This window comes from Ochotona curzoniae, unplaced genomic scaffold, assembly GCF_017591425.1.
Source record: "Ochotona curzoniae isolate NIBS_2020 unplaced genomic scaffold, NIBS_Ocur_1.0 scaffold_3890, whole genome shotgun sequence".
Lineage (NCBI taxonomy): Eukaryota > Metazoa > Chordata > Mammalia > Lagomorpha > Ochotonidae > Ochotona > Ochotona curzoniae.
The window spans coordinates 33,319,620-33,334,998 of record NW_024467115.1 but is presented as its reverse complement, the minus strand read 5'-3'; the positions used below and the strand labels follow the sequence as shown (position 1 = coordinate 33,334,998).

Sequence of the window (15,379 nt, the reverse complement as noted above, 5' to 3'; positions counted from 1 at the left end):
TTTCCGTGTGAATCAGACCTGCGGACGGCTTGCTCATCGCAGCTAACTAGTGCTGGCCATGATCAATTACAGCAGCGTGAGCGAAGGCAAGGTGGCGGTGCTTTCAGTTAGCATGGCACTTGTTAAAGGTTGGCCTTCCTGTGCTTGCTTCTGCATGAGAACTTTCCTGAAAGAATATTCTTTTTACACATTTATTCTGCCTTTTGACTGTATTGCTATGAGATGTTTGCTTCCTCTCCAGCCACAAGCATGCAGTTTGTGGCCTGTTCTCCGATTCTCATGGAGAATAAAGACGTACTTTGTGGCAGCGGTGGTGGCAGCCGTGGGGTGGCAGCGAAATGCCAGACCAGGATCAGGAGAGCTGTGTTCCTCAGAGGAAACCCTCCCGCCCCTGAAACAGTAGACGCACGAGCCCAGCCTCCGACGTGCATGGGGTAAACTGCCCACAGCAAAGCCACTGTAGATCTCATTAAAAATGGAATAGCAGTTTTCTGTCTATGTCAAAAATTAATACTTAAAAACACACTTACGATTAGTACTGCAAATACCTGACAGTCTCACGGAGGTGTCAGCTCTCACAGACGCGGCTCGTTTCCCAGACCTTTTTGCCGGCCGCTTCCCCGCTGACTTCCTTTCTGTGTTGTCTTCCAGTTCTCCGCGTCAGACAGGGGGGAGCGAAAGCATGCCCGTGGCGCTCATTCCTGAGGTCCTGAGGCTTTTTGTAAAGCTCCCACGAGTTAACTTGAAAAGCACAGAGACAGAGCAGCATAGAAATCCAAGGGGCAAAAGCTGCTGATGGAGCCAGAAGATAAGTACCAGGTTCTCCCTCTCATTTTTGGAGCTGTAGGAGAATTAAGCCAGGAGAGGCGGAGAGCGGAGGGAGCTGTTGCAAAGGAATTGTCCAAACCTGAAGGCTGCGAGTGCTTTGTGCGGCTGGGTCTGGAGGAGGGATTATTTGGGTGCTCACAGAAAGGCTTTTTATTTATTTATTTTTTAATATTATGCTACAGTCACACAGTTATAATTTTATCTTTAGATTTCTATCTGTGTTGGAAGATACATCTTATTATTTTATGTTCTCAATTAAAGACTATGGTCTGAAATATTTTTAACTAGATTGTATTTTGCAAATGATGAGCAACAAGCTTTTTGTTCTGGTGCTTATTGTCCAGAACCAAGCCTTTGAAATTGTTAACCTTGAAAAGACTATTTAGGAAGACACTGATTTAATAAAAGGGTTGTTCTGTTTTGTTTCGTTTTGTTTTTTGGTTTTGTTTTGTTTTTTTTTTTTTTTTTTGTAAAGATTTATTTTTATTATTTTTTCATTGGAAAGGCGGATATACAGAGAGGAGAGACAGAGAGGAAGATCTTCCGTCCGATGATTCACTCCCCAAGTGAGCGCAACGGGCCGATACTATGCCGATCCGAAGCCAGGAGCCTCTTCTGGGTCTCCCACGCGGGTGCAGGTTCCCAAAGCTTTGGGCCGTCCTCGACTGCTTTCCCAGGCCACAAGCAGGGAGCTGGAAGGGAAGCGGGGCTGCCGGGATTAGAACCGGCGCCCATATGGGATCCCGGGGGTGCAAGGCGAGGACCTTTAACCACTTGCGCCACCGCGCCGGGCCCTTGTTTTGTTTTTTTTGTTTTTGTTTTTTTATTTTCCAGTAAAACCCAGTAACAGATTTTGGCCAAAATCCGATCCATAAAAACAATAAACTTGGAAGGTTGTGTGTGTGTGTGTGTGTGTGTGTGTGTGTGTGTGTGTCGTTGTATGGTATCCTGAATTTTTTTCCCTGTTCATTATTTCACTGACTAAAGAAAACTGCTGGGGTGTTATTATGTAAATTAAAGATTTCAGAAATGGGATGAAGAAATTACACCAGAATGATGTGTTAAAGCATGTCAGCTAAAACTGTGACCAAACGCTGAGACTACACGGATAACACAGGCAGACTACACCACCACCATCCCTTCAGCTTCTCGTTTCTTCGTGGGCAGTTTTAATACATCATAGCCAGGACACAAGACGGAGGAGTTCATGAGCTGGAGCTTTAGATCATGCTGTTGGTGAGCGTGTTGGAAAAGTCAGGTGTCAGGCGTGAGTCTTGGACCGCATTTCAGTTGTAGAGCTTTCTCTAGATTTGATTGTTTGCATCTTTGGTGTTTAGCCAGAGACGGTTTTCCTCCTCGAGACAGAGCTGTGGTTTTCATCGACAGGCCTTGTTCCTCTGTTTCATAGACATGTCCATGTCACTGTCTGGACGTGCAGGTGCTGGTGGTGTTGGTACTCATTGTCAGGGCTGCTGCAGTGGGCGATGCCCGCCCCGGTGCCTGCGGTGTGCAGGCTGACCCGTGCCGAGGCTGGCCTGGGGAAGGTGCAGGGCCCCACCTGCTCCCAGCCCTGAGCTGCAGCATGCCGACACCCACTGGAGGACAAGGCAGGTGAAAATACCTTTGTGTACATTTCCATCCTTGAAACACATTTGGCTTTTCCATCTTGAGGAGAGCAGTTGTCCTGTGAAACTGGAACTATCTGTGTTAGAAGGGAAAACTTCTGAAATTGAAGGGAGTTTCACTAATATGGACCCTTAACGAAGACACAGTGTCTTCTGTGGAAGTCAGCTTGTATCCAGAAATGCAGTTCATCCATTTTATCTTACTCTGATGTGGACATTAAAGGGAAGTAATTTTCAGGTCCAGACTTCTGGATAAATCTGAAGACACCTTAGCTAAGTTGGGCCTCTCCCTGGACGCCTTAGCTAAGCTGGCCTTCTCTCCTGGACTCCCGAGTGGTATTTTTGCCTGCTGACATGGCCTCACTGCTGGACACCCCACTCCCAAGCTGGTGGTGAATGCCTGACGGTATGTGGTAACGGCCAGCCCTCCCTCCCACATGGCAGGCTGCAGGTCTTATGTGCTACCTGGCATCCAGTCAGCTATCGTTTTGTTTCTGACTTGAGACTAGTTCCAACAGCCCTACTGAGCTGCTCTCCTCCAGCACTGTGACCCGGGACGCCTGGAGGTGAGCCCCATCAGGGGCTCCAGAGCGCAGAAGGATCCAGTGAGGAGCTGAGTCACTGAACTCCGAAACTGGTTTTGGCGTGCAAAATAATGCTAACTGCATTGTAAATTACCCTTGAATGACTGAAAAAGAAGTTTGCCTTTGCTTGTGTTGTACTGGAATTTTTAAATAATTTTACAACTAAACTCCTTAGTTTTGTCAGCTAATAGCTTTTTACCAAAGCTCCCATGATGCTAGGTATTTAATTCTCAGATAAGTAAACTCTAGAGAAGTAACCTCTAGATGAAGGTTGTAAAATGAGTGAGTTTTGTCAGCAGTGGAATCGAGGCCTTCCACGCTGCATAGAAGTGCCCCACCTCCAGAGGACGAGGTGTCACTGTAAGGGATCCGGACCAGAGCCAGGAGCCAGCAACCCAAGTATGGGCAGGACCCAAACACCTGAGCCATCGGCTGCCTCCTCCCAGCATGAGGTAGCAGGAAGCTGGAGAAGCCGAGGTGTGGTGTAACCCACTGTCCCACAGTACCCACCCCAGCGGACAATAGATGGAAACGTAAGGACACTGGTTGGTGTGGGCAGTCTGGGACTGACCAATCAGCTGCTCTGGGGTCCTGGCTGCGAGGGCCCCGAGCTCCAGCATCACACCCAAGTTCTGGGTGAAGGAAGAGGGAACAGTGTGACCCAGGGTCAGCCGTGGATGCACTGCCTGCTCCTTCCGGCTCAGTCCTCCCTCAGCCTGAGCCCCCAGGTCTCATTCCCAGACAGGGCTCCTCTGACAGCAGGCAGGGCTGTGGCGAGCTGCACCCGCAGGCCCCAGCCCTGTGGCTCCGATCTAAGTAGTCTGGGTTGGTGCCCAGTTGTATTTTTAAATTCTGCCCAGTGTATTGTAATGAAAAGTTGGGGTTCTGAGTTTTAAAAACACCACCACAGTTTTTTCTTCTTTGCTTTCTCTTCAAATCATGATAGTTAAAAGGAAGACAAAATAGTTACCTGTTTCACTCCCACACATTTAAAGTGGTTTGAATGAATCTCTTCTCTAATTAATACAAAGAGACCCCCCGCATGTCGTGGGCATGGTGCCAAACCCAGCACACTCTGTCCCTCTCCAACGCTCACCCTTGGCCATGGGCCCCCTCTCTCCTTTCATCATTTTTACAAGGACAATTTTAATCCACTCTTTTCGCAGACTTAATTCACCACTAGCCATAATATTCAAATAGAAAGCAGGAAGACCACTGTTCTATGGAAGTATAAACAAGCAATAAAGGCAACAGTCATACCCCAGAATGTCCATCTCATTCTTACACTTTTTCTGTATTCTATGTTTACATGTTTTTAAATATTTTTGAAAGGCACAGCTACAAAGAGAGGGGGAGAGGCAGAGGTCTTCACCCACTGGTTCACTTTCCAAACGGCTGCAGCAGCCAGAGTTAGTCCAAAGCTGGGGGCCAGGAGCTCCCTCCGTCATTCCCTGGGGTGCAGAGGCCGGGCCTTGGGCCATCCCCCCGTTTGTCGGTTGGTTGGATCAGTAGTATATCAATTTTAATCTTTTTTTTATTTCAAAAACCCAGCACTTCATTTCACTAATCTCTTATATTTTGTTTTCATTTTTGTTTATTCTGCTTCCTGGTACTATTTGGGGGTTATTTTGATCTTGGTTTTTTTAAGTTTCTGAGATGCATTGTTAGATTATTTTTCTTGAAGTAAACTTCCCTGTGCACACTGCATTCGCTGTGTCCTGTAGCTTTGGTGGTGTGTTGTGTTGGATTCATTTGTTTCTAGGAATTTTCTGGCTTCCCTTTTTGCTTTCTGCTGTGATTCACTGTTCATTCAGAAGCTCATTGTTCAGTCTTCATGTCAATGAATATTTGTCTTAAGTTGTTAATTTCCAGCTTCATTCCATTGTGGTCAGAAAGGATACAGGATGTGATTTCACAATGAGCTTGTTGAGACTTGCTTTACAGCCTGTTGTGTGGTCGACCCTAGAGAAAATCCCGTACATTGAGGAAACGGTGTGTGGAGTGCAGCTCAGGGGGGGGTCACGGTGCAGATGAGCTCTGGTGGTTTTGTCTCGTTGGTCTGTCCTTTGGTGAAGCTGGGGTGTTGGAGCCCCTTGTTAGGGCTGTATTGTAACATGTCACCTTAAAAATGCTTTGATATTTGTGATCACATCTTCCTAATGAAGTAATCCTTTAATCATTAAACAGTGCCCTTCTTTGCCTCTCTTTAAAAATATATGTTTATTTTTATTTGAAAGGCAGAGTTATAGAGAAAAGAGGGAGATAGCTGGGCCAGTCTAAAGCAAGGGTTCAGGGTGTAGAGCGCATGCACACAGGGGAGGAAGCCTGGGGCTTGCTGGCACTGCGCTCCCTGGCCCAGCCTGTGATCGCTGAGGCTGCCGAGTCGAGTCACATCACAGAACAATCTCTCTCTGCCGTGAAGGTGGACGTGGGCGTGGTGCGTTTCATCCCCTTGGTGCAGCCCAAGATTGAGCAGCCGTTCCAGCTGGTGGAGAAGGTCGTGCAGCACGTGTTCCAGTTCCGGAGGAAGTACTGCCATCGCGGGCTCGGGTGAGAATGCCTTCTCTTCCTCCTGTGGCTGGCATGAAAAGCCCAGGCACGTCTTCAGTGTTTATCTGGAAGGCGCGCTGCTTCTCTCCCAAGACGCCCATAGTGGCCAGGGCCAGACCGAGCCGATCCCTGGAGCCAGGGGTCCCTCGGGGGTGGGAGGGACCCAGCTGCTTTGAGTCTGAGCCAGGGCTTAAATCCACAGTGAGCACCCTAAGCACTAGGCCCATCACCCTCCCCTCCCCCGCGATCATTGTTAGAGAAGACGGACTTGGGTCTCCCTGCCTGTCTGCTCCAGGTCTGGCTCCTGGCTCCAGACTGGCCACGGAGCAGACCAGCAGCCAGAAGATGTCTGTAATTTTGCTTTCAAATTTAAGAAAAAAATTTTTAAGGTACAAGAATGAAACTTTAAAAACTAAAAAAATATTTACATATGTTTGCAGCCTGCTTGAGAAAGCTGATTTTTTTTTTTAATTCCACCAATATTTAGCTCCTTATAGGAGCTCAGCTTCACAATTTCTCAGTTCTGGTCAGGTAGAGTACAGGTGGCAGCCATCCTAGGTGCCAGCGTCTCTGGCAGGGGCTTTACCCGCTACACCAGCCAGAAGGGCATGAGATCCCGTCAGGTGCCAGAAGGCAGCCTCATCCCGAAGAGGTTCCCCTCACCATGCCTTTCATTGACTAGAGACGTGTGGCTCCTAGAACACGACACGACACTTCTGCTTCCTGGCGGATGGGGGCAGTCATGAAAGGGATGGCAGCTTTGGGAATCCTGGACTTGGTCTGAGCCTGGAGCTGCCATCCTGTTTCCAAGCTCCCAGCTCGGGGCCAGCTCCCTTTACGTCACACAGCATCCTCCTGCAGAGGCAGACCCGTGACCCACTTTGGCCTGACAGTGTACCTCAGTCACGCTCCCCGGGTGTCTGTCCTGGCAGCTAGCAGCTGTCCTCCTAGGCCCCGGCCCCTGCCCAGCCCTGCCCTGGGAGTTCTTTCCAACTTTGTGTGGGGAAAAAACCCTTATTCATGGGGTAAAGAAAGAAGTGAACACGTTCAGGACGTACAGTGTCTTCTTCCTGGTACTCCATCTCCAAGGCAGTCTAAGGACACTGCGGGGACACTGCCTCGGAGCCCGTGCTGCCTTGCCTCCCACCCTCTGCATGCCCGCGGGGGCCTGTGCCACCTCCCTGTGCACCCGTGTCGGCACCCAAGGCCTTCCCCTGCCCCCCACGCCGGGTTGTCATTCCCCTCATATCCCCCCACTCCAGCGCCTCTCGCCAGGGCAGCCTCAGGACTGGAGGAATTCAGGGACGACCCTGGCACTGCCCTCGTTCCCACAGGATGCTGTTCCCCGAAGCGCAGCGCTTGGAAAGCACCGGACGGCTGCTGTGCCTGGCGGACGTCGACCCGACCCTGCGGCCGCGCCAGCTCTCCATTGCGCACTTCCGCAGCCTCTGTGAGGTCTACAGGCGCATGTGCGACAGCGACCCGCAGCTCTTCGCCTACAGTTTCCGGGAAGAACTCAAGCAGAATAAACAGAAACGGCGGCGAGAGGGTGATGACAGTGAGAGCGGTGTCCCCTAGGGCGGGCCTGGCCACCTCGGTCACGGTGTCCCCTGAGAGCGGGCCTGGCCGCCAATAAAGACGCGACCAGACAGCACATGTTCTCCTTTTACTGTACAGCTTGGTAGAGAAAATAAATATCAAGTAAAGTACCGTACAAGCTTATATATATATATACTGCATAGATATGGCATGTCCAGTATAAACGGGGAGTGTGTGCACACGGACTCGGACACCACATCAGAATAACTTAAGTATGCTTTAAATAAAGCAGACACTAACAGCTTGGAGAGAATGCCCGGCAGAGTCTAAGAAAAAAAGACCCCTTTAAAGGTTTTAGTCACAACCTTCCCAACCTTAATTTTTTCCCCACATAAATTATTTATTGAAAATGCAATCTAATTTTAAGAAATCTAAATCACTGTGGTATCTGCTCAGAAGGATTGTGAACTAAGCAGCTGACAGATTCTGACCAGTTTCGTCTAGTTCTCTGACCCACAATAAATTAAAATAACTTAAGTCTTTACAGCTGTCCTGGGGGCGGAGGGACAGGCGCTGGCGCTGCCCCGGCCCTTCCCGGCCCCGCCCGGCCCGGCCGCCGTGCTAGGACTTGCCATGGCCCTCGGGCTGGTAGAAGCACTCCTCGCTGACCACTGACGTCAGGCTCTGCACACTGAACTCCCGCTCCAAGACAGCATTCAGGTCCAGGCTGGCGTTATCCGACTGGCAGTCCAAGGACTGGTGGCGCGTCTGCGCCTTGACCAGGCTGCTTCTGTCCCTCTTGGTGCTGTTGGCTTTGCGCTTGATGGGGCAGAAGTGGCCCCGAACCAGTTTGGACTGCTGCTCCCCTTCCCCGGCCTGGGCCTCGGGATCGTCGGAGATGCTCAGCCTCTGGAACTGAATCTCGATGTCTCTGGTGGGGCTGCCCCCTCCCGGGGGCGGCCGGCAGCCGTCGTCCTCCTCGTCGCTCAGGATGTCGCTCTCCTTGATGAGGCTGTCCGAGAAGCCGGCCGGCCCCTTCCCGGGCGAGCCGCCCTTGGAGTCCCGCCTGCCGTCAGCTGCCGGGCAGCCGCTGCTCTGCGTGGTGCCACTGCTCAGGCTGCCCTCGTCCGAGTCCAGCGAGTGGCCCTTGCCCGGCTCACCGGGCCACTCGCTGCTGCAGGAATTCTTGAGGCCGCGTAGAGACCTGGAGGAAGCTGCAAGGAGAGCACATTTCCAGAACCCAGTCCCTCGGGCTTCCGCTCTGTCGTCTGCCTGGACCCCGCTCCATCACTGGGTGTGTGAGGGCGTGAGATCTGGGTCCCCTCCCTCCTGATGCGCTCTGCTGGGCAACCCAGATGACACTTCCCCGCGTCTGCCTGAACTCCACTAGAAGAAAACTGGCCGTGGCTGGAATGTCCAGCCAACTTTGCGAGGTTCCATCATCCTGGGGGCTGGGCAGGGGGTGTGCCTGGCACCGAAGGGGGAAGGTGCTAGTGTACCACTTTGTTTCTGTACACAGCAGTATAACAACCACTGCTTACTGAAAGTAGAAAATAGTAAAAAGGAAAGTGGCGCGTTCTGTAAGAGTAAAAGCAGGAACAAAGGAAACGGTTATTCAAAGAGAAGGGGCTGCAAAGTGAGGCTGAGACTTTGCAAAAAGGACAGTTTGTAAGAACAGCATGATTCAAGATGCCGGCCTGCCAACCTGCTTTGGCAGGAACGGGTCACCGAGCCCTCTGGTGGGCACCTGGCACTGCTCTGTGCGCTGCGTCAGCAGCAGGGAAGGCCTGAAGTCCCTGGATCGGGGTACATGGCATGAAACGCCACAGGGAGTCGGAGCTGTCCCCCGGGGGTCGGAAGGGGGCGTCGGGCTGGGGTACCTGTTTGCTTGTCTAGAGGGACAGAGGCGTGTTTATCTCCTGCTCGCACTCGGCGTGCTCAGGAGGGCACAGCCTGTTTCTGAAGGACACGGTCACTGGGTTCTGGAAAGAGCACCCAGCCGGCGAGACACTCACCTAATTTGGCGGAGACAGGCACTCGGTTCTTGAGCGGCACCCGGCGGTCCTTGCTCGCCTTCTCCAGCGGCAGCTCGCACTTGATGTGGCGCCGGAAGTTCTCCCGCAGGATGGAGCGGATCACCTTCACCATGCTGGTTTTGCTCTCACTGTCGCTGCAGGAGAGCAGAGCGCAGTCAGCGATCGTGTCCTGGGGCTTCCGTGGGGTCCTACCTCCACAGCCCACCCCACTGTTGCCTGCACGCCTCACTTCCTCGCTCACAGAAGGACGTGGGATCTGGTTGGTCAGAAGTAGCCAGCAAGGAGACTTCGCAGTCCACAGAAAATGGAGTAAGAAGATATTTATTGTGATACAGAAAAAAAAAAACTTTTAAGTCATGCATAAGTTCATGACCCGTACGTATCATGGAAATGTCTGAATTCCAAAGCAGATTTTCACCAAAGCAAGACATCTTACTTCCATGTTCTGTGAACTCTGTAGATCTTTTAGCCTGGGGTCTCAGCTACCTGTGGAGGGCAAGGAGGGTAACCCCAACACCAGCCGAGTCCAGGGGGGCCCTCAGCAGTACCTGCAGCATAGCTGAAAGATGGTTTCCGGCCGCCCTTCAATTTCGGACTTGGTGTGGATCAGCTCCCAGATGGAGTTATTTTCTGTCCCTGTGTAAGAAACAAAGAGGCGTCCGTGGCCTTGGCAGGGATGCTGTGGTTGAGGAACTTGTAAAGTTTAAAACTCAAGGGTTTGACAAGCCACTCATCCCCAATCCTGCCAACCCAGCTGCCTCCGTGGGTCACTGCAGCTGGGTGAGACAGGGGTTACCCTGGTCCCTCCTGCAGCCTCACCCCGCTGCCCTGGTCCCTCCTGCAGCCTCACCCCGCTGCCCTGGTCCCTCCTGCAGCCCCACCCCGCTGCCCTGGTCCCTCCTGCAGCCCCACCCCGCTGCCCTGGTCCCTCCTGCAGCCTCACCCCGCTGCCCTGGTCCCTCCTGCAGCCTCACCCCGCTGCCCTGGTCCCTCCTGCAGCCTCACCCCGCTGCCCTGGTCCCTCCTGCAGCCCCACCCCGCTGCCCTGGTTCCCCTCCCAGCGGCTCCTACTCTTCATTCCCTCTTTGACATTTTGCCCATTCTTGCAGGAAGTAGGATGTGCTTGGGCCTCTTGGGGGGCCCCAAACAGATCTGGTAGAAATTAAACAGGGACCCAGCACATCACCTCCACCCACTGCCTGCCCGGGGCTGACACGTGACTGTTCTAGAAGAGTTTCTGAATGCTTCGCAGCCTTAGACAAGATTAGATTACTTGCAGCGCTGCCCAACTGTAAGAAATTGTTGAAAAAACACCTCTGACTTGGCAGTGAGAATGAGACGGCATTCAGTGACTCCCAGAGGCGATGGGGAGCCTCGTCCTGTGCCCAGCTGCATACCTGCAGTCCTCCACCTCTGCTCCTGCTGTCCCCGGTACCCCAGCCCCGGACCAGCCACTCAGTGTTACCTGCAGGGTTCCCCAGTCGGACCTGAAGCGCAGAAATGGGGATCAACCAGCGGAACTTGAAGGGGTCCAGGTCGGCAGAGCCGTGTGCAGGTCGGGGATTGGAGGGCTGCAGGGACACAAGCCACCAAGCAGTGTCAGAGCACGGCCGAGGAGCCACTGTGCACAGAAACCACCTCAGGAAGTCACCCAGAGACCTCACGGGGCGGACGTGGGTGGCCCGAGCCCCTCGGGGAGCAGAGTCCCGTCCCTGAGCGGTCACGCCTGCAGGCCTCCCCGTCCCCACGCCTCGTCTACCCCACAGTGACTGCCCGCAGCTAGGTTTTGCAGGTCCAGGTGGGCGAGGGTGGTGTTGCTTTCAGTCAAGGTTAAGGTCATCTTAGAACAAACCAAGGTTCACACAGGCCAGCAGAAGCCAGACACCAACTCCCACTGCATGCCTGTGATTCCCGCCAAAGCAGGTGCCACTAGGTGTGGCTCAGCCACACCCTGGGGCCCACTGGGCTCCGTTCCCCAGGGCGGGAGTGGTTGCTGGGCCCCAGCACGTGCCAGGAGCTCGGGGTCACGGAAAGGTAGTGTTCATTAATTCTTGTCTTACCAACTTCTTTTTCAGTTTGCAGTTTTCTTTGTAAACCAGTATGACAGCTCTCTTAAAAACTAAAGAAAGGAGAAAGAGAAAAAGTCTGTATTTCATACAAATGCTTGCAAGGTGAACCCAGGGTTGAATGTTTCATCTTCCCGTGTGAGAGCCGGGAGGATCCCCCCGGCCCCTCCCTCGTCCACGTGCACCCGCAGGAGCACCTGCTTAAGGAAGAGCTACCACGCAGTCATTCCTGACGTTTTCATTCCTCCTGGCTTTACAGAAAAGCCCAGCACCTCATGGAGGTCACCTGGGGCACAGTACCTGCTCTCAGCTCTCGATGAGAATTAAGCAATTTTCAAATTGTGGCCAACTATTAAGTTAGCAGGTTTCCAAATAGTCTCGGGAGGTCTGTTCCTGTAATACTTGGCCCAAGCTGAGCTGAAGGGAGGAGGAGATAATGAGCCTGCAGCGCTGTGGGGCTTTAAAGAGGCAGGCAGGCTGTGGCAGCCAAGCTTCCTGCGGCTCCTGGAGGTGAGGGGTTAGCAAAGCAGGACAAGAGGGCCGCAGCACGGCCAGTGCACAGCCTCGTGAACGGCTACTGACCGAATACCGTGAGCTCCAGCTCCTTCCTGACTTTGCCCAGCGACAGGAACGGGTTCAGCCAGGACACGGTGGAGTGCAGAAGCAGCTCTCCCATGGACAGCTCTGTCACCTGCAGGATAAACGGGTGAGAGGACCGTGGGCGCGAGGCCACACTGCCCTCTGCTGGACGCAAAGGCACTTGAGCACATCTGGGGGCCGACAATCCAACAGACCCAGGCATTGGCGGGGTCTCCAGCCAGCAAGTTCATGGGGGAAAAATGCATGATGCAAAACTTCAGCGTGGGCTTTAATCCTCACACACCAAAATAAACTTAGCTTCTGACTGTATTTTCCATGCACTTTTTGAGCTTATATGTGGTCATTGCTAAAATGAAAGTACAGTGTGTGACCAGTGACACAAAGAAGGCATTTTGCGCCAGCGCACACAAATGCAAGTGGGGTGCCCTGTGAGCCATGCACAGCAGTGCCAACGAGGGAGGCATGCCGGAGAGCGACGCTGCTGCCTGACAGCACCCGCAACCTCAGGTCCTCGTTCCAAGGGCCCTTACTGCCCGCTCACTGCAGGATCCAGTACATTGGCCTGCTGCTGAGCCCGCACACCTCAGGACTGTCACAGTGACAGTGACACGCCAGCTCTTTTTTGCAGATTTAAACCATGTGGCCAGGACGAAAAGCCTCTTTGAGAGGCAGAGTGACTGAGTGTGATCCTTCATGCACTGGTTCATTCCCCGACATGACTGCCGCAGCCAGGGCTGGGCCAGGAGCCTGGAGCTTCCGCAGGGTCTCCCACATGAGTGCAGGGGCCCAATCCCATGCATCACCTCACTGCTTTCTCAGGCATGGTACGGAGCTGGATCCAAAGTGGAGCAGCCAGTACCTGAGCTGGTGCCCATATGGGATGCCAGGATTGCAGGCAGCGGCCTAACCAGTTGTGCCACAATACCAGTTAGCCATTGCAAGGTGGGGGACGCAAGAAAATCAAACCCCGCTGGAGCTGTAAGCACCAGCACCTGCTGCTACAGCAGGGCCAGCCAGGGCAGTGCTTAGGGCAGCAGGTGCCACTTGTGACTGCTGGGGGGGTCCTGCCCTTGACATGCCAGACTGGGCTGCATTCCTGGTCCCACTTTGGTCCAGCCCACTCCTGGTCATTATGGGCAGCTAACACTGAACCAGCACACAGCAGCTCTTTCTCTGTGTGTGTGCGTGTATTTTAAAAAAAAGAGAAACAAAGGCCCAGCCCAGCTTCTCTCCCGAGGCTGCTAGCACCCTCCTCCTGGCTCCTCACTCCAGCCTCTGGGACTGAGGTTCTGGTGTCCCTGGAGGAACCGGGGAAAGGTAGCAGATACGCGCTCAGAGAGCCTTCTATCTCAACCTGCCAAAGACAAGATTTGGCTGTCTTCTCCATGCTGAGCAGGAAGGTCCCCGAGCCCCAGGACACCTGCACCCAAGGCCTGCAGAGGCCGACCTCCTTCTCTGGCCCGCTCTGCTCCGCCACCAGCTGGTCGAACACGGCGCCGTAGTCCTCATAGATCTTCTGCATCTCGTTGATGTGGCTGGCCACTTTCTCCATTGCCTTCAGGGCTTCTGCAAAACATGAAAGCCTCTGCTTTAAATCCCATCCAACAGCTGCAAACAGCTGGAGATTCAAGCCAGGACTGGAGACCCCCATCTCCCGAAAAGGGATGTGACTGGGGGGTGGAGGGGGTGTCACAGCACCCGATAGCAGTCGGTCATTATTACAGCAAAGAGGCAGGTCATATGCCACTTCAAATGCCCCGTGCCAAAGAAGAGGACTAACAACGGGCTCACTGACTCAGCGCTGAGAGCTCTCATGTCTCCACGGCGTCTCAGTGTGCTGCAGGGAGAGGAGCAAAGCCAGAATCCCACGCATGCCAGCCTCGGGTGTCTGGACCCTTGGTGGGATGCAGCTGGGCGCATGGCGAGAGGGCGCTGCCTCCTGGGTGGCCTGCTGCTCATTCTCTACAGCTCTGTGACAGCAGGTGGGCGAGACACCATGAGTTTATCAAAAGCAAAAGGCAGAGTTTCAGGTCACATCCAAGAACAGGTTTTTGTTTTGTTTCTTCATCTGCCATTTCAACCAGCAGGAGGAAGTTTTCTGTAGGAACCCTTTTCCTGATCTCTAATGCAACACAATGCTTGGATCCTGCTCTGTGGCGTGGCGCTGACGCCTGGGAGGCTGCCTTCCACAGCACAGCCTGGGGGAATCCACTGGAGAGCCTGCTGCCCACTTCCAACCCAGCTTCCTGCTAATGCATGCAGGAGGGCGGCAGTGGAGTGTGGCCCCGTGCTTGGGCCCCAGAGGTGGCGTCAGCCTGGCCCAACCTGGCCCAACCTGGCCACGGGGGCCACGGGGAGTGAAGCCCCAGAGGTGGCGCCAGCCTGGCCAGGACCACCCGGGGTCACGGGGAGTGATTATGCAGATGGATGGCTTGCCCTCTCAGAGTGAAACTCTGTGGAATAAATATTTACACACACAGAGTTCTTCACACAATACTGCTATACTAATCCTAGTTTGCATTACACTTGTTGACCTTATATATAGATGTATATAAAAGCGCTTGGGTAAACTGTATATATAACAACTGTATTGCTTATGCTATCAAAATATTTGTCTTGGGAAAGGAGCCAAGTTAATATACTCTCTCCCCATGACTCTGATTCAGCAATATTAAGCTTTATGAATGACACTGGACCTAATTACAATATGTGGAGGTCAGAGCACACCTGAGACAGTTATTTCCAGGGATGCCAATGCTTTTCCACATCAGCGTTAAAACCCAGTGCGTGCGGGGAGCTTGCTTTCTGAGCGCACCACAAGGGGGCGCCCCGTCCTACCTCTGCGTGATTTCTAAATCCTGCAGCCTACCCAGGAACCCGCAGGCTCTGAGCCTTTCCCAGGAAGATGGATCCAGCACTCAGAAGAAGGCTGGGGCTGTAGAGGGAAGCGGCAGGGAGCGGCCAGTAATCCTGCAGGAGGCGGGCAGGGGCGCCCCGATGCCGGGCCTCACCTGTGAGGTGGTAGTGCTCCTCGCTCTCGTGGTCCGTCAGGGACACGAGCTCTCTGAGCAGCAGCGGGTACTTGAGCACTCTCTGCACGGGCTTGATGAGGTAGGACTCCAGGGTGGACGAGTGCTGCTTGGTGGGATTCCGGGCATCCAAGAAAGCCTTGAAGGCCTTGTCGGTCTTTGCTGCAAGCAGGTGGAAAAGAGCGGCTTAGAGGAGAGCAGCGGGCCGAGCTCATTTCTGCTCGGTTGGTCTTCAGACGGAGAGCCTGAGCTTCCATAACGCAGGTCCGGAACCAGGCACGGGATCTGGTGCCTCCGCTGGCTGATCCCTGTGAGCCAGGGAGACTGGGTGTGGTGCCATAGGAGGGCTGCTGGCACCCAGAGCCCCCAGGCTCCCAGGCACACAGGTGACCAAGGGCGGGTTCCCGGCACTGTGCAAAGCCACCAAAGCGGGGTTCCCCAGACCTGAAGCACACTCCGTGACAGGCTCAGGTAGCAATCTGTGTTCCTTCTACTGGCCTGCTGCTCATGTTCCAAGTTCAA

The 15,379-nt window shown here is 53.5% G+C and overlaps 2 protein-coding genes across 3 annotated transcripts in view; one reads left to right on the top strand and one right to left on the bottom strand.

The window, feature by feature from the left end:
- TFB1M (transcription factor B1, mitochondrial) overlaps positions 1–7,195 on the top strand; it is a 40,497-nt gene extending 33,302 nt beyond the window's left edge. Inside the window, exons 6-7 of one of the 2 annotated variants that reach the window (XM_040965574.1) lie at positions 5,460–5,581; positions 7,090–7,195. In XM_040965574.1, coding sequence (XP_040821508.1) covers positions 5,460–5,581; positions 7,090–7,165 — 198 coding nt within the window. In that variant the 3' untranslated portion in view covers positions 7,166–7,195. Of the gene's footprint in view, positions 1–5,459; positions 5,588–6,921 lie in introns of both variants that reach the window. The other variant, XM_040965573.1, reaches the window with a different exon arrangement.
- Positions 7,196–7,240: 45 nt separating this feature from the next.
- The window catches only part of TIAM2 (TIAM Rac1 associated GEF 2), a 440,232-nt gene continuing 432,093 nt past the window's right edge, over positions 7,241–15,379 (bottom strand). Inside the window, 8 exon segments of the mRNA XM_040965572.1 lie at positions 7,241–8,340; positions 9,142–9,296; positions 9,711–9,798; positions 10,628–10,733; positions 11,223–11,281; positions 11,811–11,919; positions 13,276–13,394; positions 14,840–15,019. Coding sequence (XP_040821506.1) covers positions 7,748–8,340; positions 9,142–9,296; positions 9,711–9,798; positions 10,628–10,733; positions 11,223–11,281; positions 11,811–11,919; positions 13,276–13,394; positions 14,840–15,019 — 1,409 coding nt within the window. The 3' untranslated portion in view covers positions 7,241–7,747.